Source organism: Phyllobates terribilis, unplaced genomic scaffold (genome assembly GCF_046119375.1).
Source record: "Phyllobates terribilis strain yellow unplaced genomic scaffold, ASM4611937v1 Scaffold_1__5_contigs__length_1240528914, whole genome shotgun sequence".
Lineage (NCBI taxonomy): Eukaryota > Metazoa > Chordata > Amphibia > Anura > Dendrobatidae > Phyllobates > Phyllobates terribilis.
The window spans coordinates 263,114,927-263,142,420 of NW_027362761.1; the positions used below are offsets into that span (position 1 = coordinate 263,114,927).

Genomic DNA, 27,494 nt, shown 5'->3' on the forward strand with positions numbered 1-27,494 from the left:
TTCACATGGCTGCAGCAGACACAGTACATGTTTTTTTTTTGTACCATTTATAATTTTATTAATGAATTCTCCCATCTTGTGTTGTAGACAAGAAGCTTGTGGTCAGCATTGAAGGGAGTGTTGAAGAAGCGAAAGCTTTATTTAAACCACCTGAGGATTCTCAAGGTATATAATCTAACGTGGTATAATGTATGGGTGTCTTTTCTACATAAGCGTTACTATATTGTGTCAACAAAAAAGAACTGCTATAGAAGAGTCCTGGCTGTTCTAGCTTTGTAATATCTAATCATTAATTCCATGAGTTTGGATGAAATGACATGTGCACATACAACTTTGTTACCAGTATATTGCGCTGCTTGTTTATTTTCTCCAATCGTTGCGATAAATATTGCAGAATAAGGCTATGTGCACACGATGCAGAAATGCTCAGGATTTTTATTCGGTCTCCCATGACAGCACCACGAGAGAGAGGATCTGCCCATCAAGGACAGGAAACCTACAGGTTAAAAAGGACGGCCCTCTCTTCCCGCCTCAGTTTAGGTTTCCTGTCCATGATGGGAGACCTCGCAGGTTTACCTGCAGAAGTTGGACTCTTGTCCCAGAGAGGGCCACAGCATGTGGTTGGAGCCGGTCCGTTCCGGTCCTCTGGAGACGCCATGGTAGGGCTCTGGGGGGCGCCTCCGTGAGCGTTGCGGTGGGCGCGACATCGCCTCATGGGGAGGTAGATGTCCGCCAGGTGTGGGGCCGCTAGCGGGCTTCATTCCCCCGCTACATTCGCAGGAGATCCAGGCCGCGCCGGCGGGGCACGTGACAGGCGCGGCCTAGTGACGTGACTTCCGGTGCGCCGGGCAGGAAGTCCCTGTGACGTCACCGGAAGGGGGCGGAGCTCGCGCGCATCCAGGAAGTGCGCGCGAGCAACAGAACGCCGGGGATGATGAATCGCCAACTTCTCCTTCCTACAGCAAAAAAAAAAAGGGGAGGAAGACCAAGGAGCAGGTAACGCCCTCCTGGGAGAAAAAAAAAAAAAAGGAAACACACACCCACACATGGTACCGGTATGGCCAGTATATAAAGGGTCTGGTAACATACAGAGGTGCTTCCTAGCCCATTATTACAGTGTAAGTTATGGGAGATTCACAAGAGCTGTCACCTACGCAACAACATCTGCTGCAGGAGCAGCCCTCTGGGGAGCCCTCACAACTAGTGGCGCAGCGTCATTCCCGGCTAGGGTCTGGTCGTGCAACTAGAAGAGCTACCACTAAGAGCAGGAAGGACGGTCCGGTGCGGCGTGATTCCTCGCCAAGCATGTTGGATTCTTCTGCTTCTACAGTACCGAAAGTTCTGTGGGGTGAGTGGAATCTTCGTGAAAGTTCTACTAATGTTTCCTCCTTCTTTCTATCTATAACTTTCTTTTAGAGCAAGAAATGTTCCTCAAAATCCAAACACAGAGAATGTGCCTTATGTAGCTGTCCACTCCCTGATTCATATACCAAGAAGTTATGCCAGCTTTGTATTAACAAGATGATATCTGAGGAAACCCCAGATTTTTCCCTAGGCCTAAGAACTTTAATAAGGGAAGAAATAGGCAAAGCCTTGCAGGGTTCAGAGTCTGGGCATATTCCTCAAGAAACCTAGTCGGGTTCAGACTCTGAACCATCGTCCGCCTTCTCTTCTTCGGACAGTGAGCCAGACAGACAGCGCTTTCCCCTGAAGGAGGTTGATGCCCTAGTAAAGGCTGTCCGATCTACAATGGGGATAGTGGACACGAGGGCAGAGAAGTCAGCTGAGGATGTTATGTTTGGTGGTCTGGGACTAAAGAAAAGAAGGGGCTTTCCGGTAAATTCAAATGTGAAAGACCTCATTGATAAGGAGTGGAAAAAGCCTGACAAGAAGGGTAGTGTTCCTCCATCCTTTAAAAGGAGATATCCATTTGAGGATGCTGTGTGTTCCTCCTGGTTAAAAGCACCCAAACTGGATGTTGCTATTACCAAAGCAGCAAGAAGAACTTCCCTCCCGTTCGATGATATGGGTGCATTGAGAGACCCCCTGGACAGACGAGCTGATACTTTCTTGAAAGGGGCATGGGAGACAGCTGCGGGAGCACTGAGGCCAACAGTAGCAGCTACCTGCACGTCCAGAGCCCTGATGGTTTGGCTTGAACAGCTGAACAGTCAGTTGAAGGATGGGGCTTCTAGGGAAGACATTATTTCTTCCCTTCCACTGGTTCAAGGGGCGGCAGCCTTTCTTGCTGATGCATCTGCGGACTCAGTAAGGTTGGCAGCAAAATCAGCAGCACTGTCAAATGCGGCTCGGCGGGCCTTGTGGATTAAATGCTGGCCAGGGGATTTACAGACTAAATCCAGACTGTGCACAATCCCGTGCGAAGGAGAATACCTCTTTGGTCAGACCATGGATGACTTATTGGAGAAAGCTGGGGACCCTAAGAGGGGGTTTCCATCAGTACCTCTACCCTCCTTTAAGAGATCATTCCGGAAGAGGAAATATTTCCGGAAAAGATATTTCAGGGAGCAAGACAAGTCTGACGAAAGGGGTCGAAAAGGTAGAGGTCTACTCTTTGATCCGTCTCCAAAAATTGAGCAGAAGCCAGGGGATGCACAATCAGCCCAGGTGGGAGGGAGATTGTCATTATTTGTCCCAGCTTGGGAACAGATTTCTCGTAGCAATTGGATTTTAAGCCTGATTAAGTATGGTCTTAAATTTCAATTTAAAGCATTGCCTCACAAAAGATTCATGGTTGTTCCCTCCAGTTCCTCCCCAGAATGTCAGGCTGCCCTTGTTTCGGAAATACAAGCCCTAATAAGAAAACACATCCTGATTGAGGTCTCGGAGGCTGAAAAGGGTCTCGGTTTCTACTCCCCGCTCTTCTTGGTTCCGAAACCGGATGGAAGTTTCAGGACAATAATAAATCTGAAATCCCTTAATAATTTCCTTAAAATACATACCTTTAAAATGGAGTCTTTAAAATCCGTAATAAAGTTACTTTTTCCCCACTGTTATATGGTAGTGCTCGATCTCAAAGATGCGTATTACCATATCCCAATTCATAGTGACTATCAGAAATACTTGAGGCTGGCCATTGAAATTGACGGGGTGGTTAAACACTTTCAATACACTGCAGTCCCCTTTGGTTTAGCTATAGCCCTGCGAGTTTTTACTAAAGTAATGGCGGAAGTTATGGCCCATATAAGAGGAAGGGACATTCTAACTATCCCTTACCTGGATGATCTCCTGATAGTGGGGAACTCGTTGGTTCAGTGCGAGACCCACCTGCGGGAGACCATGTTGGTCTTAAAGAGCTTGGGGTGATTTCTAAATTTAGAAAAGTCTAGACTATCTCCACTCAAGGTACAACAATATCTGGGGGTCATATTAAATTCTAGGAAACAGCTATGTTGTCTTCCAGAAGAAAAAATTGATAGAATCCGGGGGTTGGTAGCACAGTGTATACGTAAACCTTTTATGTCACTCCGTAAGGCCATGTCACTGTTGGGAACCTTCACCTCCACTTTTCCTGCGGTTCGTTGGTCACAATTACATTCAAGAGCTTTTCAGTGGGATGTGTTGTACAATAACGCAGCTTTAGAGGGGCATCTAGACAGTAAGTTTACTCTAGGTCCTCGTGCCATACGGTCCCTTTGTTGGTGGTTACGACAAGACAATCTTGCTAAAGGGGTTCCCTGGGAATGTAGTCCAACTGCAGTCTTGTCCACTGATGCAAGTGCTGCAGGTTGGGGAGCTCACTTTGAAGGGAAATTAGTGCAGGGAACCTGGTCAAGCAGTGAGCGACAGTTGTCATCAAATGCTAAGTTCCTTATATATTTACAGGGCCAGCATGTCCGTATACTCTCGGACAATCAAGTCACGGTAGCTTACATAAACCACCAAGGGGGAACCCGCTCAAGAATCTTGATGAGGGTGGCGAACACACTTCTGCAGAAAGCCGAAGATCATTGTCCCTCTCTTTCGGCTACTCCTCTAAAAGGGAAGGAAAACATCACAGCGGATTTCCTCAGCCGTACTTCTGTAAAAGAGGGAGAGTGGTCCCTAAATACGCAAATATTCTCCAGAATCGTAGAAATGTGGGGCCTTCCGACTGTGGACTTATTCACAAGAAGGGCCAATCGGAAAGTGGTAAATTTTTGTTCCTTAGACCCCAGAGAGGGACCCCTGGCAGTGGACGCCTTCATGGTTCCCTGGAGATTCCCTCTGGCATATGCCTTCCCTCCCATGATCCTGCTCCCAGCAGTGATAAGGAAGATCAGGGCAGACCAGGCCAGAATGATACTCATATGCCCCTTTTGGCCCAAAAGACCGTGGTTCCCTTGTCTCCGGAAGATGTCCATATCGGATCCCTGGGTTCTTCCGGAGATTCCGGACCTCCTCACTCAAGGGCCACTTTCCCATCCTCCAGCCTGGAGTCTAGATTTGACGGCGTGGTATTTGAGAGGGTGTTATTGACCAACAAAGGATTCCCCGCAAATGTAGTGAATACTCTCCTGGCTAGCAGAAAACCTGTTACCACCCGTATCTATGCCAGGACCTGGAGAAAGTTTCTGTCCTTTGCAGAAGTTAAGGTGGAGGAGGGGCCCCCTATTGGGAAAATTCTGGAATTTCTGCAGCAGGGCTTTGAATTGGGTCTCACTACCAGTACCTTGAAAGTACAGGTGTCGGCTTTGGGAGCTTTATTTTCTTCCAATATTGCAGATAACTATTGGATAGCCTGTTTTATAAAAGCTTCCTTTAGGTGTAGACCCATTACCAAAGTAAAGATGTCTCCCTGGGATTTGAATTTTGTCTTAGATGCCTTGACCAGTCCTCCTTTTGAGCCACTAGATTTGGTCCCCCCCAAAATTATTTTTCTAAAGACAGTCCTGTTAGTAGCCCTAACTTCAGCCAGGAGAGTCAGTGACCTACAGGCCCTTTCAATATGCCCTCCATTTACGCAAATTCTGGACGATAGCATTATATTAAAACCTGATCCAGCTTTTCTTCCTAAAGTGGCCACTCGATTCCATAGAACCCAGGAGATAGTTCTCCCGACTTTTTGCTTCCCGCCCAAAAATCAAAAAGAGGAGAGGCTCCACACTTTGGACGTTAGGAGGTGCGTACTAAAGTACTTAGAAGTATCACGTGGGTTTAGAAAGGATAAATCCCTATTTATATGCTATCGGGGGGCTAGAAAGGGTTGTAAGGCCTCAAAAGCTACAATCGCTAGATGGATCAAGGAGGCCATTTCCCTCGCATACTCCTCGGGGGATAAAGAGATACCAGAGGGGTTGAGGGTGCATTCTACCAGAGCGGTATCAACCTCCTGGGTGGAGAAGACAGGGCTTTCTATTGAGGAAATTTGTAAGGCTGCCACTTGGTCTTCTCCCTCTACTTTCTATAGGCACTATAGATTGGATCTGGGTGGCTCTGCAGATCTCCCTTTTGGGAGAAGGGTGCTTCAAGCTGTGGTCCCTCCCTAATTTCCTTCGTCTCTGTAATTCTCTCTTGGTGCTGTCATGGGAGACCGAATAAAGCCTTAGTTACTTACCGGTAATGGGATTTTTCGGAGCCCATGACAGCACCTTTATATTCCCTCCCTTTCTTTTGTGCACCCTTGCGGGAAATTGAAAAGTAATGTACTTAATGTGATTATGTTTTGTTATAACTAACCTTGGCGGTACTCTCATGCTCTGTTAACTAAACTGAGGCGGGAAGAGAGGGCCGCCCTTTTTAACCTGTAGGTTTCCTGTCCTTGATGGGCGGATCCCCTCTCTCGTGGTGCTGTCATGGGCTCCGAAAAATCCCGTTACCGGTAAGTAACTAAGGCTTTTCCTGAGCGTTTCTGCATCTCCCTGGCAAAAAAAAAACGCATGCGGATTGTACATGCGTTTTCCTGCCAGGGACATGTGGAAATGAAGCGGTCCCACTGACATTTCCGCATGCGGATTGACAAGCGCTTCCCAAGCGATTAGCATCACTTGGAAAGTGCTTGTGACAACTAGGTCACACTATATAAATCCATGCAAACAGCATGGATTTATATAGTGTGACCCGAGAGAGTGGTAAAAATAAAAAAATAAATGTACTGTATACTTACCTTCCGATGGCCCCCGGTGTCCCGGTCACTCCGTTCTCCCGGCTGCCGGCAACAGTGAATTGAAAGACCTGCCGACGTCAGCGTCACGTGACCCGTCACATGACTGACGTCAGCGCAGGTCCTTCAACTCACTGCAAAGTGCCGGGAACCAAGCAGGAGCGGTGCGCGGGCCGACAGAAGGTAAGTATACATTTATTTTTTATTTTATTCTTGTTTTTACAGCTTTTTAATGGTACCTGGGTGTGGAGGAGAGTCTCATCTTCTCCACACCAGGGTACCATCCGCACATTAGAACGCGCCAATAACGCAAGTACAAATGCAGTCTTGCGGTATTGGCGCTTTCTAATGCAAGTCAATGGCGGCGAAAACGCCGCGTTTCCGCAAAATTAATGGACATGCTGCGCAGCATAAACGCTGCGGAAAAATCCGCCGCATGGGCACAGCCATGCGGATTTCCATTGGGGAACATTGCTTCCCTTCTACCATGCTTTTTTAATGCGTTTACGCGGTGTTTCCGCAGCTGCAAAAACGCCGCGGAAACGCATTAAAAACGCATTGTGTGCACACAGCCTTACATTTAGTACTTATGTAATGCAGTTCTGAAGTTTGATCTCATGTGAGATTGGACAAGATAAATCGCAAAGAAGACCCAGTCTTAATCATAATAATGAGAAATTTTGCAAGTAAAATCCCTGATTTCTTGTCAGTAGCATGTTTTTGGTCTCATTTTATTCCCGTTGTTGTTCTTAATATTCCATTTTTTTTCCTCCTTTTTAAATCCGTATGCTCCAGAGATATGGGCATTTTTATTTAGTGCTTATTTTGATGATCATTACCAGGGGCTGGTGCTCGTAGGTTCATAATGCAGAGCAAATACATGCCCCCAGAGAATCCTGAATCACGTTCCCATAAAAAATTAGTACTGACTAGTGATGAGCGAGTATGTTTTGTTAACCCTTGCACCGAGTAGTTACAGCTGCTCAGTGTTATGTTTGAATCACTCCCGTTTGCATGATTTGCAACTGTTTGACAGCTTTAATACATGTGAGGAATGTGTAAGAAGCAGAAATTCGTCACATGTATTAAAGCTGTCAAACAGTCGCAAATCATGCACGCCGGAGTGATTCAAACATAACACCGAGCAGCTGTAAATACTCGGAGCTCGGCCCGAGCATACTCGGCGAAAGGGTTAACAGAACATACTCGCTCATCACTAGTACTAACCAAAAAGGCTCCTATCACTGGAACTGTATGGCGGATATTAAAAAAAACAAAACTGGAGCAACAGAAATAAACAGTGTAAAAACTGGCCGCTTTCAACCTTGTGACAGGTCCACTTTAAATATATCTTAAAATATTTAATGAAAATAAATTACTGAAGCTGAATGGAAACAGTTTTACATTTCTAATCACTTTATATGTGCAGCACAAAATTTGCCACTTAGATGGCAAAAACTGATATGCGCCCAATGTTTAACCATCTTTATACGCATCAATATAGGTTTTAATATTCCTGCTCTGTTTTCTCGTAGATGATGAAAGTGATTCTGATGCCGAGGAGGAGCAGACAAACGTGAGTGTTTTTTTTATTAACCTTAAAATTAACTCAAACATTTTGATAATTCCTGATCATACATTTCCTATTTAGTTCAGGCACTACAAGTCACTTTATAACTGACTCACTGAAGAAGTTGAAAGTAATTCCTATGTATATATTGTGTGTGTACATAAGTAGTAAATGAGGATTGCTATTAACTGGTTTTAAAGGGAGTATCCAAATCGATAGTCTGCTGTCACTCTGTGTGACTGCAGACTTATGAAACCCCCCAGCACACACTGTGCGCTGCAGGGATTCGCCAGTTTCTGAGCCGGGACCGCAGGGTATGTATGAGTTATTCATACTCCTGGCCTGGGGGAGCGGCCTCACTGAATACAAGTGTATGGAGCGAGGCCGTGCCCACTAGACTGGCTCTGGCCTGGAGTATGTATAACTCATACATACCCTCCGGTCCTGGCTCAGAAATCGGAAAATCCTTGCAGTGCACAATCTGTGCACTGGGGGGGATTCATAAGTCTGCAGTCACACAGTGACAGCAGACTATCGATTTGGACCGGATAACCCCTTTAAGTCCACTTTATAACTGACTCACTGAAGAAGTTGAAAGTAATTCCTATGTATATATTGTGTGTAAATAAGAAATGAGGATTGCTATTGATTGGTTTAAAGTCCACTTTGGTCTTTTTGGGGGATAATTAGTACACATATAATATGTGTAAACTTAACCCCCTAGTGACCACCAATACGTCTTTTTACTGACCTGCGATATAAGAGACTAGCATCCCCCTACGGGTGACAATCCAGCAGATATCAGCTCTACACTATAGCTAACAACTTGCTGCATTAGCCACAATCAGTGTTGACACTGACCATGGCCATTTAACCTCTTAAATACTGCTGTCAATGACTACAGCAGTTAGATGGTTAACTGAGTGTGGGCGCTCCCTTTTTAACCTCATGGACACTTTCAGATCTTGATCATATGGTCTTGATGTTTGCCATGGCACTTCATTGCCAAATAATGGTTTAAAGTGCACCTGTGGGCAGGATTGTGCTTAGTAAACCACATAACAGCTCAAACAAGGACATGAATTAAAAAAACATCACAGAAAAGGAGCAGGCCTTACCAACACCATTTCAGATTACCAAAGCACAAGCAGGACGCGGCAGATCTCCATGATAAAGGTGGGGGCAGCACGGGTGCAGAATACTGATGCGACAGCCACCCCCTCCATGAATTGGCAGATATGTGAGTGGCTGTTTAGTACTACAATTGCACACAGATGGGGTTTGCATAGGACGCCAGTCACACAAATAGATGTGATGCACAGTGTCTGGCTTACAGCCTGCCCATAATTTTAAATCAAGTGGGCTGTCAAGCACTATATACGTGCACCCCACAAGAGACGCCCCAATTCACCCAACCAACACTAAAAGGCCTGGCTGCATCCTGCAATAAAAAGACGAAAAATAACGTATAAGATAACTACATAACATGAGGTATTGGTCGATATTTTGGCCAAAATATGCAAGCTCTCAACCCGCATCAAGGGTCCTCATACTGGTATGTCCCTACTATAAATTAAAAACGTCTCCCACAAGTACATGGCTTCAAAAAACATCACAGAAAAGAAACCAGCTTTAACACCAGGTCAGATTACCAGAGCACAAGCAAGATGCAGCAGACCCCCATGATAAAGGCGGGGGCAGCACAGTTGCAAAATACTGATGTGACAGCCACCCCTTCCATGAATTGGCAGATATGTGAGTGGCTGTGTAGGATTAGAAATGCACACAGATGAGTCTTGCATAGGACGCCAGTCACACAGATGGGTGTGATGCACAGTATCTCACTTACAGCTTATTAATGACGCCCATAATTTTAAATCAAGTGGGCTGTCCAGTGACCTGCCTACTATTTTAACCACTTCACGCCAGAGCCTGTTTTCGCCTTTGTGACCAGGCCAATTTTTTCAATTCTGACCACTGTCACTTTATGAAGTAATTACTCTGGAACACTTCAACGGATCCTCCTGATTCTGAGATTGTTTTTTCGTGACATATTGTACTTCATGATTGTGGTAAAATTTCTTCAATATCACTTGCGTTTACTTGTGAAAAAATCTGAAATTTGGCGAAAATTTAGAAAATTTTGCAATTTTCAAACTTTGAATTTTCATGCCCTTAAATCAGAGAGATATGTCACACAAAAGAGTTAATAAATAACATTTCCCACATGTCTACTTTACATCAGCACAATTTTGGAACCAACATTTTTTTTTTGTCAGGAAGTTCTAAGGGTTAAAAGTTGACCAGCGATTTCTCATTTTTCCAACAAAATTTGCAAAAGCATTTTTTTAGGGACCACATCTTATTTGAAGTGACTTTGAGGGGCCTTTATGACAGAAAATACGCAAAAGTGACACCATTCTAAAAACTGCACCCCTCAAGGTGCTCAAAACCACATTCAAGAAGTTTATGGTGCACTGTGTGCGCATCTATTCCCCCTCTGACCTCCAACTGGCCGTCATTTACCGACCCCCAGGGCTAGCCACCACTTTCTTAGACCACTTCACCACCTGGCTGCTTCACTTCCTTTCCGCTGACATCCCCACTATCATAATGGAAGACTTAAACATCCCCATTGACACTTCCCACTCATCTGTCTCTAAGTTCCTATCCCTCACTTCCTCCTTCGGCCTTGCCCAATGGTCTTCTGCAGCTACTCATAAAGATGGCCACACACTGGACCTCATCTTCACCCGCCTCTGTTCCCTATCTAACCTCTCTAACTCACCTCTCCCCCTCTCTGACCATAACCTCCTCACATTCTCTAACCTCTCCTTGCATTCTCTACCCTCTCCTCTCCAGGTGCACAATCTCCACTCCACAAACTTAAACACGCTCGCAGAAACCTCAAACACCTTGACCTACACTCACTCTCTGAATCCCTCCTCCCTCTTACAGACATAAATTCTTTACACGTAAACGACGCAGATGTTGCTGCTGCTTTATATAACACCACAATGGCTGCAGCTCTCGTCTCGATCGCCCCTCTCACACATACCAAAGCTCGCACAATCAACAGGCAACCCTGGCACACCAAACTTACTAAAGAACTGCGACGGGCCTCCACGGTTGCGGAGCGGAGATGGAAAAGGTCTCACTCCATCAAGCACTTCATCGCATTCAAACAATCCCTCACTATTTTCAAGTCCACACTCACTACAGCAAAACAAACCTACTTCTCATCTCTCATATCCTCCCTGTCTCACAACCCTAAACAGCTTTTTAACACTTTCAATTCTCTCCATCGTTCCCCAGCACCTCCTCCCTCTTCTCTCATCTCAACCGAAGACTTAGCCTCATTCTTCAAGCAGAAGATTGACACCATCAGACAAAGCTTTTGCCTAAAGTCCGCACAACCCCTCCTCATATCTACTCAACCTTCCTCCTCCAAACCCCACTTCTCCACCATTACAGAAGGTCAAGTCTCCTCTTTACTCTCCAAATCACACCTCACCACCTGCGAACTTGACCCAATCCCATCCCACCTCATCCCTAACCTTACCACAGTCTTCATCCCAACCCTAATCCACCTCTTCAACCTGTCACTAACAACCGATGTCTTCCCCTCATGTTTCAAACATGCCGCAATCACACCCATCCTCAAAAAGTCCTCCCTTGACCCATCCTCTCTGACTAGCTACCGCCCCATATCACTTCTCCCCTTTACCTCAAAACTACTAGAACAACATGTCCTCCCACCTCTCCTCCTGTTCCCTCTTCGACCGCCTACAATCTGGCTTCCGACCGCATCACTCGACTGAAACTTCCCTGACCAAAGTCACCAACGACCTATTAACCGCCAAATCCAAGCGACACTGCTCCATCCTCCTCCTTCTGGACCTGTCATCTGCCTTTGACACAGTCGACCATTCCCTCTTACTACAGATTCTCTCATCTCTTGGCATCACAGACTTGGCCCTATCTTGGATCTCCTCATACCTAACACACAGGACATTCAGCGTCTCCCACTCACGCACCACCTCCTCATCTCGCCCACTATCTGTCAGTGTCCCCTAAGGTTCAGTTCTAGGACCTCTGCTCTTCTCCATCTACACCTTTGGCCTGGGACAGATCATGGAGTCTCACGGCTTCCAGTATCACCTCTATGCTGATGACACACAGATCTACCTCTCTGGACTCGATATCTCCTCCCTACTAACCAAAATCCCACAATGTCTGTCCAACATCTTATCCTTCTTCTCTGCCAGACTTCTAAAACTCAACATGGATAAAACAGAGTTCATCATCTTTCTACCCTCTCATTCATATCCCCCATCTGACCTATCCATCAACGTCAATGGCTGTTCACTCTCCCCAGTCCCACAAGCTCGCTGCCTTGGGGTAACCCTGGACTCTGATCTCTCCTTCAAACCACATATCCAAGCCCTTTCCACTTCCTGCCGACTCCAGCTCAAAAATATCTCCCGGATCCGTGCATTCCTCAGCAAAGACTCTGCAAAAACACTAGTGCATGCCCTCATCATCTCCCGCCTTGACTACTGCAACCTCCTGCTCTGTGGCCTTCCTTCCAACACTCTTGCACCCCTCCAATCTATCCTAAACTCTGCTGCTCGACTAATCCACCTGTCCCCCCGCTATTCCCCGGCCTCTCCCCTCTGTCAATCCCTTCACTGGCTCCCCATTGCCCAGAGACTCGAGTTCAAAACCCTAACCATGACATACAAAGCCATCCACAACCTGTCTCCTCCATACATCTGTGATCTAGTCTCCCGGTACTTACCTGCATGCAACCTCCAATCCTCACAAGATCTCCTTCTCTACTCCCCTCTTATCTCCTCTTCCCACAATCTCATACAAGATTTCTCCCATGCATCCCCCCTTCTCTGGAACTCTCTACCCCAACACATCAGGCTCTCGCCTACCATGGAAGCCTTCAAAAGAAACCTGAAGACCTACCTCTTCCGACAAGCCTACAACCTGCAGTAACCACCGCCCCACCACATTACTGCATGACCTCCTCTACCCTCACCTACTGTATCCTCACCCATCCCTTGTAGACTGTGAGCACTCACGGGCAGCGTCCTCTTTCCTCCTGTACCAGTCGCTGACTCGTTTTGTTAAGATTATGTCAATGTTTTTGCTATGTATATCCCTATCACGTGTGAAGCGCCATGGAATAAATGGCGCTATAATAATAATAATACTGCGATCTTTGGGAGACATAATAAACAAATCAGTAGCAGGTGAAGAATTGGTTTTATTTATTTTATTTTTTATGCTGTTCCTCGTGTGGTATAACTGATAAGATTACTTTATTCTTCGGGTCGGTGCGATTACAGCGATACCAGATTTATATGGGGTTTTTATGATTGACAGCTGTCACACACACTAAAAGACGCTTTTTTTTTTTGCAAAATCTAGTTTTTGCATCGCCATATTTTGAGAGCTATAATTTTTCCATATTTCGGCCGACAGTCATGTGACTGCTTCTTTTTTGCGGGACGAGTTACATTTTTATTGGTACCATTTTTGGGTACGTGACATTTTTGGATCGCTTTCTATTCCGTTTTTTAGGAAGTAAAATGAACAAAAAACAACAATTCAGGAATTGTTTTTTGAGTTTTTTTTTATGCCTTTCTGCGTGTGGTAAAAGTGATAAGGCAGCGTTATTCTTCGGGTCAGTACGTTTACAGCGATACTACACTTGCCGTATATTTTTTTTTATGTTTTGCCGCTTTTACACAAAACAATTTTAGAGAAAAAATATTTTTTTTACATCACTTTATTCTGAGAGCTATAACTTTTTTATTTTTCGGATGATGGAGCTGTATGGCGGCTTTTTTTTTTTTGCGGAACAAGATGACGTTTTCAGCGGTACCATTTTTATTTGCTTTTTGATCGCATTTCATTCCACTTTTTGTTTGGCGATATGAAAAAGCATAGTTTTTTTGCTCCCCTTTTTTTTTTTTTTTTACGGTGTGCACAGAAGGAGTTAATTAATGTGACAGTTTTATAGATCGGGTTGTTTCGGACGTGGCGATACCAAATATGTGTACTTTTTTGGTTTTTGCATAAATATATGGATTTATTGGTTTAATATTTTATTTATTTTTATTTTGTGATTTATTTTTTTTGTTTTGAACAGTTTGAAAACATTTTTTAGACTTTTTTTTTACATTTTTACTTAGTCCCTGTATGGGACATTAATTTTTATTTTTCTAATCACTGTTCTCATGCAATGCAATAGACATGTATTGCATTGCATGAGAGCTTTGCTGACAGTTTTACACTGTCAGTGTCTCCTGCTAGACTTCAGCTGCAGGCTGAGTCTAGCAGGACACCGTACATGGCAGACCCGGAGGCGGTCATGTGACCTGTCTGCCCTGACGTCAGGTCCTCTCCGACATCAGGGGGCCGTCGGAGAGGTAAGTGGATGATCCCCTCTCCTCTCACTATCTTCTAAATGCCACGATCACTGTAGATCGCGTCATCTAGAAGATGGCAAATGGTTAACATCATTGGGACCTGATCCAATCAGGTCCCGATGATGTCCCCTGTCAGAGCTGTCGCTCTGCACTGCACCCGCAGCGCTTGCAGGACCCTGGGGGTCCTGAGCGCTGTTGGACCACCGACCGTTTATAAACGTCAGCGCTGCACAAAGCCCAGGCAGCACCGATGTTTATGTACAGTGGGCGGTCGGGAAGCAGTTAAATACTGCATGTGTAATTGTGGTACAAATCAAGAAATTTACATGTAGCAAAATGGCCCCGAGGCCCGTGCATGCGCAGTAGCATCTCTCGTTTGCCAAGAGATGCTACTGAGCAAGCGCAGCCGGTGGTGACGTATTGCTGCAGGCAACTTTCATTTTTTCCTCTCACCCATGACAGCACACCTTGAGAGAGAGAGAGGGATCTGCCCCACCAAGGACAGGAAACCATCTGTAATAAAAGGGCGGTACCTCTACCTCGCTTCATTTGGTTTCCTGTCCTTGATGGGAACCTGTCTGTGGAAGAAAATAATGCTGTAACTGGGTCTGTTCTGGTGTGGAAGAGCAGGCGCCGGCCTGTGCACCGGGTTCCAGGCTCCAGAAGCGCCTTCTACGGTTCCCTGGGGCCAGGTCCGAGCGTGCTCAGGCGGTGAGGAGGGCTCCGGCTCCCTGCAGACCGCTGCGCCGCCCTCCCCCTGCTGCAAGCTCCTTGCTGGCCGCATGCTTGGAGCGGCGTCTTCCGGGTGTGACGCGCCTGAAGTCACGGAGCGATGCACGCTGGGAGAGGCGTGCCTGGTAATGTCGGGGGGGGGCTGCACCCAGATCCAACATGGCGACGCCATGTAAGTGCTTGCCGGTAGTTTTTTGAAACCTCGGCCGGCGGGCATCAGGAGTGGGGAGGGCACTGGAACCTGAGGAGTTTCTGGATGTGTCCTATTTAAGGTGGGGGGGTTCTCCTGACAAGCGCTGCTTATGCTCAAGCTCATGTTATAGCAGCTGTGGCAGACCAGGACAGTCAGGAACAGCAGCAGCTGATCCCTCCACCTCAGCAACGCCAGCTCAAAGAAACAGTCTGACGCCTCTCACACAGACGGCCGCTCAAGCAACCGTAGCGGCAGCTGGAGGAGTAAGGTGTCGGACGCTTCAGGGCTATCCAGAAGGGATTCATCTTATGTTCCGGTACCCTTTTGTGACTTCAGGGGTGAGTGATCTTAGTGAATGTCACTTGATAGTAATGGAAAGTTATTATGTGCTTCATTCCTTAGAAGCCTAAGAAGAGTAGCGCCAAACAAAAGCACAGGGTTTGTGCCTTATGCCAAGTTCCCATTTACATAGATTGGCAGAAACAGCTTTGTGGAAGGTGTATTAACAGAACCATAGTGGAGAGTACTCCAGATTTTGCATCTAATTTGAGGTCCATAATCCTTACAGAGGTACAAGATTCCCTAAAGGGTTTACTTAAAGGGAAAAAAAGATCCCATAAGGATATCTCCTCTGACTATGATTCATCTTCCCAGTGGTAGGATCCATTTCTCAGTGAGTCATCATCATCCTCCTCTTCATCAGATAATGGTAGGCCCTGTTTCCCTATTGACTGTACGGACAAGTTGGTCAGACCTGTCAGATCAACCATTGGTTTAAGGGAGGAGAAGGCAGCCAGATTCCTGGAAGACATTATGTTCGCGGGCCTGGAGGAGAAAGAGACGTTCCTTTCTGGTGAACCCTAAAATTCAGACCCTTATAGATCGGGAATGGAGGAAGCCTGTAAAATTGGGAGCGTTGCCCTCATCCTCTAAAAGGAGGTACTCCTTCGAGGATAGTGTCTCTGGGTCTTGGGATAAAATTCCTAGAGTCGACGGGTCTGTGGTCCGATCATCCAAAAAATCATCTCTACCCCTGGAGGATTCGGGCATTCAAAAGTATGCTCTAGATAAAAAGGCAGACTCCTTCCTACGTCACACCTGGGAAGCTGCGGTAGGGGGCCTGAAGCCAGCGGTAGCAGGCACTTGTGTTGCTAAGTCACTCTTGGTGTGGCTTCAACAATTAGAAGACCAGCTCAAGGATAAAAAGATACCTAGAGATAAAATCCTCTCCAATCTACCTTTACTGCAGGCAGCATCAGCTTTCCTTGCTGACTGTTCAGCGGATTCTGTTAAGTTTGCAGATTTGGCAGAGAGTTTATCTAATGCTGCCAGACGAGCACTGTAGCTCAAGGGTTGCCCAGGAGACCAGTCAAAACATAAGTTATGTTCCCTCCTTTGTGATGGCAAACTCTTATTCGGCCAGAAACTGGATGAGCTTTTGGAGAAGGTGGCGACAGGAAGAGCGGTTTCCCAGGGTTCACGGGGGACACGAAAAGATCTTTCTTTCGGAGGAAGAGATTTAACCCGGGGTTGCCCTCCCGGAGAAAGAAAAAGATGGGAGCCCAGATCTAAAAGAGTCTGGTTATATGTTTGGAAGACCATCCTCCAGTACTAAAAAATCTTCCCAATGACGCCAGGCTAGAGGTCGATGGAAGGCTATCCCATTTTATCCCAGCTTGGGAAGCTATTACATCAAATCCCTGGGTGTTGAGTATTGTAAAGAGTGGCCTAAAGATACGCTTCAGTCAGATCCGTCACCGAACTTTCATGATCACCCCCAGGAGGAAGTCCAGGGAGGAGCAGATAGCCCTAGAGTCGGAGATATTAGATTTAGTAAAGAAACAGTTATTTCACGAAGTTCTGGATTCACAAAGATTAAGGGGATTTATTCCCCCCTAATTGTGATTAAAAAAAAAAAAGCAAATGGAACCTCAGGAGTCTAAATCAGCTGATAGAGAACCAAACTTTCAAAATGGAATCCATGAACTCGGCAGTAAAACTCCTACACCAATTGTTTCATGGCAGTTATCGACCTAAAAGATGCCTATTATCACATCCCAATCCATCCAGACTACCAAAAGTACCTAAGGGTAGCTCTATTCATTCAGGGGGAACTGAGACATTTCCAATTTATTGCCCTACCTTTTGGTCTCTCCTTAGCTCCGAGAGTGTTTACGAAGGTGATAGCGGAGGTGATGGCTTTTCTCCGAATCAAAAACGTGGTGATTGTTCCCTACTTAGTCTTTTTTCTAAATGTTTACTAAAAAGTCGTCTATCTCTTTCCTTAGAGACTGTAGACTCCCTCTCATGGTGGACAAACAGGGAAAATCTGAGCTCAGGCTTGTAGTGGTCCAGACCAGTCGACCATATAATCACAACAGATGCGAGTGGCTCCGGCTTGGGGGGGGGAGGGGGTCATCTGGCAGATCTCTCAGTTCAAGGGCACTGGTTACGTCACGAAGTAGGGGCATCATCAAACCTAAAAGAACTTTGGGCAGTGGAGAAATCCCTGATAGACTTCCTTCCCCACATTCAGGGTCATCATGTCCAGGTCAGATTCGACAATCGGACAACAGTGGCTTACATAAATAACCAGGGAGGAGCAAGATCACGCTCCCTGATGGTAGTGGCAAACAGAATCCTGCAACTAGCGGAACAGCATCTCCCATCCCTCAGTGCTCTTTACATCCGGGGGGTAGAAAATTCAATGGCAGATTTTCTCAGTCGCCACACTTAAAGACAAGGAGAGTGGGCCCTAAACCCGATAGTCTTCCAGCAGATTATCCAACTCTGGGGGTCACCGGACATAGATTTGTTCACCACCAGGGCAAACAGGAAGGTGGAGAGCTTCTGTTCACTAGATGCGACAGAGAATCCCTGTGCTGTAGACGCTTTCCAGGTTCCCTGGAAGTTCAGGAAGGCCTATGCTTTTCCACAGATAGTAATGATCCCGGCAGTTGTGAGGAAAATTTGGGAGGAAGGTACAAGGATAATTCTAATAGCCCCTTTTTGGCCAAAAAGACCCTGGTTCTCCCTGCTTCGTCTAATGTCTGTCTCTGATCCCTGGGTCCTGCCGGAGAGGCCGGACCTTCTCATCCAGGGGCCGGTATTCCATGCACAGGCCAAAGGTTTTCATCTGGCTGCTTGGAATTTGAGAGGATGTTACTGATTAATAGGGGGTTTTCACCGGGCCTAGTTTCCACCCTATTGGGTAGTAGAAGGCCCATAACAACTAAGATTTATAGCAGAATCTGGGGAAAATTCCTGGATTTCATAGATTCCCCATTATCAGATAAACCTCCAATTAAAGATGTCCTAGAGTTTTTGCAGAAGGGACGTGACCTGGGGTTGGCTACAGGAACACTTATTCAGATGTCTGCTCTAGGGGCGCTCTATAATTGCAACCTGGTGGGGAACAGGTGGGTCTCTAGAGTCATTAAATCCTGTTCCAGATCTAAACCAGTTTGGACTCTGAGTTCCTCCCTGGGACCTGAATTTGGTCTTAAACACACTGTCTGGCGACTTATTTGAACCCCTGCAGGTTATCTCTCCAAAAATCCTCACCCTTAAACCCATTCTCCTAGTGGCCCTAACATCAGTCTGTAGAGTGAGTGACCTGCAGGCCCTTTCTGTTTATCTCCTGTACACCCAAATTCATGATGACCAGATCATTCTACATCCAGATCCAGCATACCTTCCTAAAGTAGTGTCCAGATTCCACTGTAATCAAGAGATTGTGTTTCCCTCATTCTGCAGCAATCCAAAAAAACCCGGGGAGGTTAGATTCCACAATATGGATGTTAGATACACACAACACTGAACATAACAGCACAAGTGTATGACCATATTCAGATCCGCAGATCCATAGCATACTCTAATATGGATGTTAGAAGAGCTTTGCTGCAGTACATAGACATGACTAGTCAGTGGAGGAAGGACTACTCCTTGTTTCTGGCCTTTCAGGGGAGTAGGGAAGGTCACGGGGTGTCAAAGGGGACTATTTCTAGGTGGCTTAGGGAGGCCATTTGTCTAGCTTGCATATCTACAGGAGTTCCGGCGCCGGACTTAATTAAAGCTCATTCCACCAGAGCTGTAGCGACCTCCTGGGCGGAGAGAGCAGACGTCTCAATTGACCAGATATGTAAAGCTGCTACTTGTTCTGCACCATCCACCTTCTACAAGCACTATAGGTTGCATCTATCCTCCTCTGACCTCACCTTTTGGGAGAAGGGTACTTCAGGCGGTGGTCCCTCCCTAGGGTGCTCATATTCTACAAAATTCTCTCAAGGTGTGCTGTCATGGGTGAGGGGAAAACTTACCGGTAGCCAGTTTTTCGTGAACCCATGATCGCACCTGTTGTCCCCCCTCCCCACCCCCCCTCTTTTTCCTCACGCCCTGGTGTGCACTTTGTTTGGGGTGCTTATATATACAGGGTGGTCCAAAAGTAGGTGGACAGAAAGTGTAATAAGGTTATGAAGGGGGAGATTTAGCAAATATGGTGTAAAGTGAAAACTGGCTCAGTTGCCCTTAGCAACCAATCAGATTCCACTTTTCATTCCTCAGACTCTTTGGAAAATGAAAGGTGGAATCTGATTGGTTGCTAAGGGCAACTGAGCCAGTTTCACAGATCTAGTTTTCACAGACAGATCTCCCCCAAATCTGTTTTCTTTTCAGATAATTCAGATAACACATAATGGCAAATAATTTAAATACAGATCAAAGAAAATGGATTTTAACAGAGTATTGGAAATCTCAAAATGCTGAAACCGTTAGAGCAAATTGGGTTGAAACATTTGGTACTCAAGCCCCAAAGAGACCAACCATTTACCGCATTCGTGACAAATTCAATGCCACTGGCTCAATCATTAATGCTCCAAAAACTGGTCGACCCAAAACAGAAGATAATAAACGACTAGTTGCTGAAACATTTGTTCAGATTCCAAAAAAGTCCACCAGAAGAGCCTCTTTGGAATTGGGAATTTCATGAGCTTCTATCATGCGAATCCTGAAATCTATTGGGTGGAAAGCTTATCCTCCACGTCTAATTCATGGTTTATTGGAGGATGATCCAGACAGGCGGCTGCAATTTAGTGTTTGATAAATCTCCCCCTTCATAACCTTATTACACTTTCTGTCCACCTATTTTTGGACCACCCTGTATATTGTAAGTGTTGGTTATTTGTCTAACCTTTTCTGGAGGTCTTCTCAATGCTCTGTAATCAACTGAAGCGAAGGAGAGGTACCGCCCTTTTATTTCAGACAGTTTCCTGTCCTTGGTGGGGGGATCCCTCTCTCCCTCAAGGTGTGCTGTCATGGGTTCATGAAAAACCAGCTACCGGTAAGTAACCTTGGTGTTTCCTCCAGCAAAATGGCGCAGCTTGCTGGAGGAAAAAAATTTGCCTGCAGCAATACGTCACTGCCAGCTGCGCTTGCGCAGTAGCATCTCTCGGCAAACGAAAGATGCTACTGCACGTGCGCAGGCAGCAGGGCCATTTTGCTACATGTAAATTTCTTGATTTGTACCACAATTACACATGCAGTATTTAAAATAGTAGGCAGGTCACTGAAAGCACAGTGACCTGACAGAAGCTATACAATGGAATATATACGCAGACCAGCACATAAAGCCCCTCCCATAGGCCGCCCCGAAGCACCAGAATATCATTATCTCAGAAATGAAAATAAAGATTAAAAAGAACCACAGGACGGATTTCATCAACCAAGGTATTATTTTAATCAGTGTAGTGTCGCCCACCTGACAGTGTATGTAGTTTACTGAGCACAATCCTGCTGACAGGTGCGCTTTAATAGGTCCCTAAAAAAATACATTTTGTAAATTTCCTTGAAAAAATTAAAAATTACTGTTAAATTTTTAAACCTTCTAATGTGCTAACAAAATAAAACAACATTTTAGAAATTATGCTGATGTAAAGCACACATGAGGGAAATGTTTATTAATGTTTTGTGTGGTATGACTATCTGGATTAAAGGGATAATCATTCAACGTTTGAAAATCGCAAATCTTTTTAAATTTTTGTAAAATTTCTGATAAGTTTTGTGTTTATTTATAAAAATATCGACCTAAATTTACCATTATCATAAACTGTGTCACGAAAAAACAGTCTCAGAATTACTGGGATGCGTTGAAGCATTCCAGAGTTATAAAGTGACACTGTTCAAATTTCAAAATTTCAGTCAATAAGGGGTTAAATACATATCCATTTTAAGATGCTGAAAAAAGTACTTTGTAGCAAGTTTGAATTAATGACAACGTTCTGAGATCTACTACATGACTATACAGAAAAGAGCCTACCTGAGCATGTTTCCTTCTATGGAGCTTGGCTATCTCCAGCTAATGTGTCCTGCTTGCCCAATCTTTGAACTTCCTGTACAGCTGGTCTAGACCAGGGTTCCCCAACTCCAGTCCTCAAGGCCCACCAACAGGTCATGTTTTCAGGATTTCCTTAGTATTGCACAGGTGATGGGATTGTTGCCTGTGCAGGTGATGGGATTATCACCTGTGCAATACTAAGGAAATCCTGAAAACATGACCTGTTGGTGGGCCTTGAGGACTGGAGTTGGGGAACCCTGGTCTAGACTATGCTGATGTTTCTTCCAGAGAGGAAGTTTTTAGTAAATGTAGCTAGGGTTAACTGGTCTGATCTTGCACGTCAGAATTTGCAATACTTGCTGGTTGATAAGACTATTTTATAACTCTTCCATTTTTGAGGGGTTGACCCCTATTCCGATATATGTGGGTACTACATATTACCAGGCACCCCCACCAATGAGCTCTTTCCAGTTCTACCAGCAGGATATATACAGTGTACAGCGCCAGAAGAGCACAGCTCCATGCATTGTGTGGTGGCCGTTTTCTGGTACTGCAGCTTAACGCCTATCCACTTGAATAAGAAGTGAATTACAGCACCTGCTTGCAGTCATTACTCACTGCTTGGAGCCATATTATTCCTGCGCTGTACATACATTCTGCTCCCTGAGCTGCAAACAGCTTGTGGGGTTTCTCGGATATTAGACCTCTACGGATCTGAAGTGACCTAGCCAATAGAGAACTCCTTTAACACACACTGATAATGAAAACAAGGTTCTTAGATCCCTGTATGTAACTGAGCCATGGTCACAAATGCACATTACTGCTCCATTCATTATCTATGGATGGACAGAAATCTTGAAGTAAAGCACTTAGCTATGTTCATCATTCCCACAGACGCCAGTTATGTTTTATTGCAGCTCCGCCTCATTCACTTCTGTGGAGCAAAGCTACAGTATCAAACAAAGCTGATGAGCGGGTGTCTCACTGTTGAATGGACATTACTTGGAGGATAGCAGCCTATAGCGGGCAATAGAGTTTCTATTTTTTTGGGATATGTAGACTCATTCCATATTTATTACCACATAATGTAACATATCAGAATTAAAACATTTGACCTGGTTAGGATTCCTTTGATGGGAAGGGATTTAATTATAACTATTCTTCTAATGTTTTTTTTTTTTAAATGTTACAGAAACGTCGTCGCCCCACACTTGGTGTGCAGCTAGATGATAAAAGGAAGGAGATGTTGAAGAGACATCCACTCTGTGTTTCTATTATAGTCAAATGCAAAGGTAATTTAGTTTTGGCCTTTGGATGACAGTAGGATATTGCTGGATCTAGAATATCACATTGGAGGTACCATCATTTTTAGAGAAATAAATGGTAAAATACACTACTTTTTCAGTAAAATGAGACCTGATGGAAACCTGACAAACTCAATTATAATTGTAGTCCATTATGTGCTTTGCATCAATCATGTAACAAAGCCGTCCTTGGTATGAATTCCATTTTTATGTTTTTAATACAGAACCAAAATACTGAATTTCTAACTGTAAACCTGGCCTTAGCTGGTAAAAATTGTGATTGTAATGCCCCTTCTCTAATTTACAGATAACAGCTCCTTGAATCTTACTTTCTACTTCCTTATGAATCTCAACATACTCACTGTGAAGGCAAAAGTCGTGCCAGTTTCTGAACTGCCAAGCTCCATCAGTGCTGGGTAAGTGGCCACAAGCCTATGTAACATTAATGTACAAGTCTTTTATAAAAGGGAATCTGTCAGCAGAATGATGTAGGGACGCATCCTAATTCAAGCTGTGTATCACTTAGTTTATTGGGTGCGGCAGTTGTGATAGATCAGTTTCTTTATCGCTTCATTGGGGGACACAGGACCATGGGTGTATGCTGTTGTCACTAGGAGGTTGACACTAGGCGAAAAAAGCTCCTCCTCCGCAGTATACACCCGCCTACAGGCACCAAGCTCACCAGTTTAAGCTTAGTGTCTGTAGGAGGTAGACCTGGATCCTAACTGATCCAACCCTGTTGTGTTTTATTAATGTTTTCTTCTTTATTTTTCAGATACAGCTCTTCAGGGTTAACAGGGAACACTGCATCCCCTGTTATCCCCATTCTCAAGCGACCGAGAGAGCAGTGTGGCATTTCCCACATCGCCCACTCTTGGACCCGCTGGGCAGGACCTATCCCCGGTCACCTTCGGGTGTCTCAGGGTGATTCTCGGTGGCCAGTCCTTGCCCATTCCCCACCCCAGCCCCCTCCTCGGAGCGGCCTGGGAGGGAGACGGTGGTCACTACGGTGACCTTCCCCCAGATTCAGGGGTTGACACAGTCTCCTGCACTGTCCAGGACCTGTCAGTGCGGGAAGGAGGAAGAGCCAGGATCCCCCTATCCACGGAGGACTTCCTGTGTACATCCTCAGAGGGAAAGAGGAAGAAGAGTCATCAGGAAAGGTACAATCCCTCCCTGCTGTCTCCTCAGCCCCAGGTCCCCCACATTTTAGCTATGGCACGGGCCCCGTAAACCCTGGGATAATAAGGGGGGCATCACATTTCCCCGCTGACGCTCACTTACAGCAGCGCTTTGCCACGCCCCCTCTCCTCACAGACATCGGGAAGCGAACCGGGGGCCTCGGACTCACAATAGCATGGCGTCCCCCACAGATACCCCCCTCCCTTTCTCTGTGCTTTTTTGCGTGGCATTTCTGCCAGTGCTTTCTCTGTCGGGGGGGGGGCGGTTCGGGGTGGGCGTTACTATTTTCGGCGGGTATACGCCCCTCCCAAAAAACGGCCAATCAGGACCGAGGAGCAATATGATTCTTTCGTCACGCCCACTTTTATCCCGGGGGCCTATCAGCGGCTGAGTTCTTAAGCCCGCCTCCATCCCTTCTGCCTATCGGAGCCTTAGCTCACCTAGCTTGCTCAGGGCAGCACACTCCGGCTCCGCCCCTCTACGCCGCTCTCAGTCTGGCTCCGGCAGCATCATTCTGTGACTGCCTCATCATCGCTGCCCTGCTTCTGTCTCCGCGGCTCCGGACTTTCCGACGGGGGATACGGGACCGTGCCCATTACAGACCGGGTAGGCCCTACTCTGCCACTTCCACACACCATAGGCTCCCTCCTCTGCAGTATTCCTGGTTAGGCACATATGCCCAATCCCAGGGAGCTTTCTGTCCGTCCCACTCACACAGTCACATATTACGCCTGTGCTCTTTGCAGTACTAAGGGGCCCGCGGGTCTGACAACGGCTTTCTGCTCGACCTGCAAGCCTCCCACCATGCTGGCACCCCAAAACCCCCCTGCCGCCCAGGACGAGGTAACTCCCCCTCCTCCCGAGTGGACTGTTGCTATGTCCCAGTCTGTCTCTGACCTCACCAAGGTATCTCAATCTCTGGTGCAGGTCCTAGAACGTTTGCCCATGCTATCCACGGCCACCAGTGCTCCGAACGTTCCAACGGACGATTCGCAGGCACCCCTGCCCCCTCCTTCTAAGGGCAGACCGAGGGCACGTTCTCAGAAACGGACTTGCACAAGCTCATCCTCCAGCTCTCCAGACTCCAAATTGCTCCCTGCATCGCACACCTCTTCTCCAGAGGTCGCTCCGGGATCAGACACTGCATCAGATTCTGACTCTGGATCCGACACGGACCAATATTCTAGAATCCAGGACATGGTTGACAGCCTTATATCGGCCGTCAATCAGACTCTGCTTGTTAAAGAGGACGAGAGCCCTTCTCAGGACTACTCCGTTTCCTTCAAGAGAATCAAGCGCCCGGCACGCACCTTTTCTAACCATTCAGAATTTGATGGTGTCTTTCAGAAACCATGGGAGCATCCTGAGAAGCACTTCACTGGAAAGAAACAGTTAGACATACTATACCCCTTTAACCACGACCTCGTCAGCAGATGGACGGAGTCCCCTTCTGTGGATCCTCCTGTTTCTCGTCTCTAGGCTAAGACGGTACTGTCCCTTCCAGACGGTTCTTCCCTCAAGGTCACTACGGATAGACAGGTTGAGGCCTTGGCTAAGTCAGCCTTCGAGGCCGCTGGCACCTCCTTTTGTCCTTCCTTCGCCTCAACTTGGGTATCAAAAGCAGTCTCCTCATGGGCCAAACAGCTTAGGCAGGGCATCCTCACCGGGGCTTCCCCAGGCGATCTGGCTGACCTAGCGGATCAGATCGCCCACTCAGGGAAATATCTTCTCACGGCGTCCCTTGACACCGCTACCTGTTCAGCCCGCCTCTCCAGCAATATCGCCATACGTAGGATTCTTTGGCTGAAGGCTTGGAACGCCGACTCGGCCTCCAAGAAATCACTAACAAATCTCCTCCCTTTTCAGGGCTCCTGACTATTTGGGTCTAAATTAGACTAGATCATCTCCGATGCCACTGGGGGCAAGAGCACTTCCCAGCCGAGACCTAATCTCCCCTTTCCTAGGAAACGTTACCTTCAGTTTCGGTCCTTTCGTCGGTTCGCTCAACCAGGACCCTCCTCTCAACAGGACCGTACCCCAGCACAGCAGGACAAACGTAAGCCTACCTTTAGGCCCACTCCCAACTGGCGTGCAAAGGGTCGCTCTTCCAAGCCCTCTGGATCCCGATCACGATCCAACAGATTTTCCTCAGCATGACGGATCACACCCACCTGGGTTTTCTCCCAGGGTGGGCGGCCGTTTACTTCTGTTCCGAGACCCTTGGGTATCGGCAATAGAGGATGCCTGGGTCAAGGAGATGGTGACCTCAGGCTACAAGATCGCATTCAACGCCATTCCAAGAACACGATTTCTCAGGTCCCCCCACCCGCATCCATCTCTACTTCCCGGTTTCCTTCAGGCCATTGCCTCCCTTCTGCGCTCAGGAGTTATAGTTCCAGTCCCCCTTCAAGAAAGATGTTCGGGTTTCTACTCAAATCTTTTCGTCGTCCCAAAAAAAGACGGCTCACTACGTCCGATCTTAGACCTCAAACAACTAAACCGACAGATACGTGTACAGCACTTCAGAATGGAGTCCCTCAGGTCGGTAAGCGCCTCGATGGAGGCCGGGGAATACCTATGTTCAGTGGATATTCAGGATGCGCATCTTCATATCCCAATCTGCGCACCACATCAGAAGTTCCTTCGATTTGCCTTCCAGAACGCACATTACCAGTTCACTTCTCTCCCCTTCGGGCTTGCCTCCGCCCCGAGGGTTTTCACAAAGGTAATGGCGACGGTCATGGTCATTCTACGCGCCAGGGGGATTGTAATTATCCCCTACCTCGACGACCTAATGATCAAGAGTCCCACGTTCATGGACTGCCTCCACAGTCTCCAGATCACCCTGAACATGCTTTCTCGGTTAGGCTGGCTGCTCAACACAGACAAATCCTCCCCGGTTCCATCTCAGTGCTTAACTTTTCTATGGATGCAGTTCGATACGACCCATGCCCGGGTCATTCTCCCGAGAGAGAAGATAAACTCTCTCCATCGGGGGATTCACCTTCTCTCCGACCCAAATCCACGCCGTCTTCGCCTGTGCATGAGTGTCTTGGGAAAAATGGTGGCAGCCATGGAAGCAGTCCAGTTTGCCCAGTTCCATACCCGGCCTCTTCAACTGGCCCTTCTGTCGGCATAGGGCAAGAACCCGTCGTCTCTAGATCGACGCATCAGGTTACCTCTTCATGTGAGAAGGTCATTAATATGGTGGACTCGTCCTTCTTCCTTTAGACCCGGGAGGTCATTCCTACCGCTTCGCTGGCAGGTGGTCACGACCGATGCCAGCCTCATCTGTTAGGGGGTAGTCTTCCTCCACCACACAGCGCAGGGCCGTTGGAGTCTCCACGAAGCCTCCCTACCGATCAATATATTGGAGATATTGGAGTCCGCGTACAATCTGACAACGCCACGGCGGTGGCGTACATAAACCGTCAGGGAGGAACGCGCAGCAAGTCCGTCTTAAAAGAGGTGACGAGTGCTAGTTTGGGCCGAGAACACTGTTCCGGCAATCTCAGCAGTACACATTCCGGGGGTCGACAATTGGGCCTCCGACTTACTCAGTCGGCAGGGCCTTGCCTCAGGAGCATGGTCTCTCCATTCCGAGGTGTTCCATCAGATATGCTCACGATGGGG

At 46.7% G+C, this 27,494-nt stretch overlaps 1 protein-coding gene across 3 annotated transcripts in view; it reads left to right on the forward strand.

Moving 5' to 3' along the window:
- THOC5 (THO complex subunit 5) overlaps window positions 1-27,494 on the forward strand; it is a 77,557-nt gene that overhangs the window by 7,559 nt on the left and 42,504 nt on the right. For all 3 annotated transcript variants that reach the window (XM_073671734.1, XM_073671750.1, XM_073671742.1), the window contains 4 exons: window positions 88-165; window positions 7,639-7,679; window positions 22,568-22,667; window positions 22,987-23,095. In XM_073671734.1, the coding sequence (XP_073527835.1) occupies window positions 88-165; window positions 7,639-7,679; window positions 22,568-22,667; window positions 22,987-23,095 (328 nt within the window). The remainder of the gene's footprint in view (window positions 1-87; window positions 166-7,638; window positions 7,680-22,567; window positions 22,668-22,986; window positions 23,096-27,494) is intronic.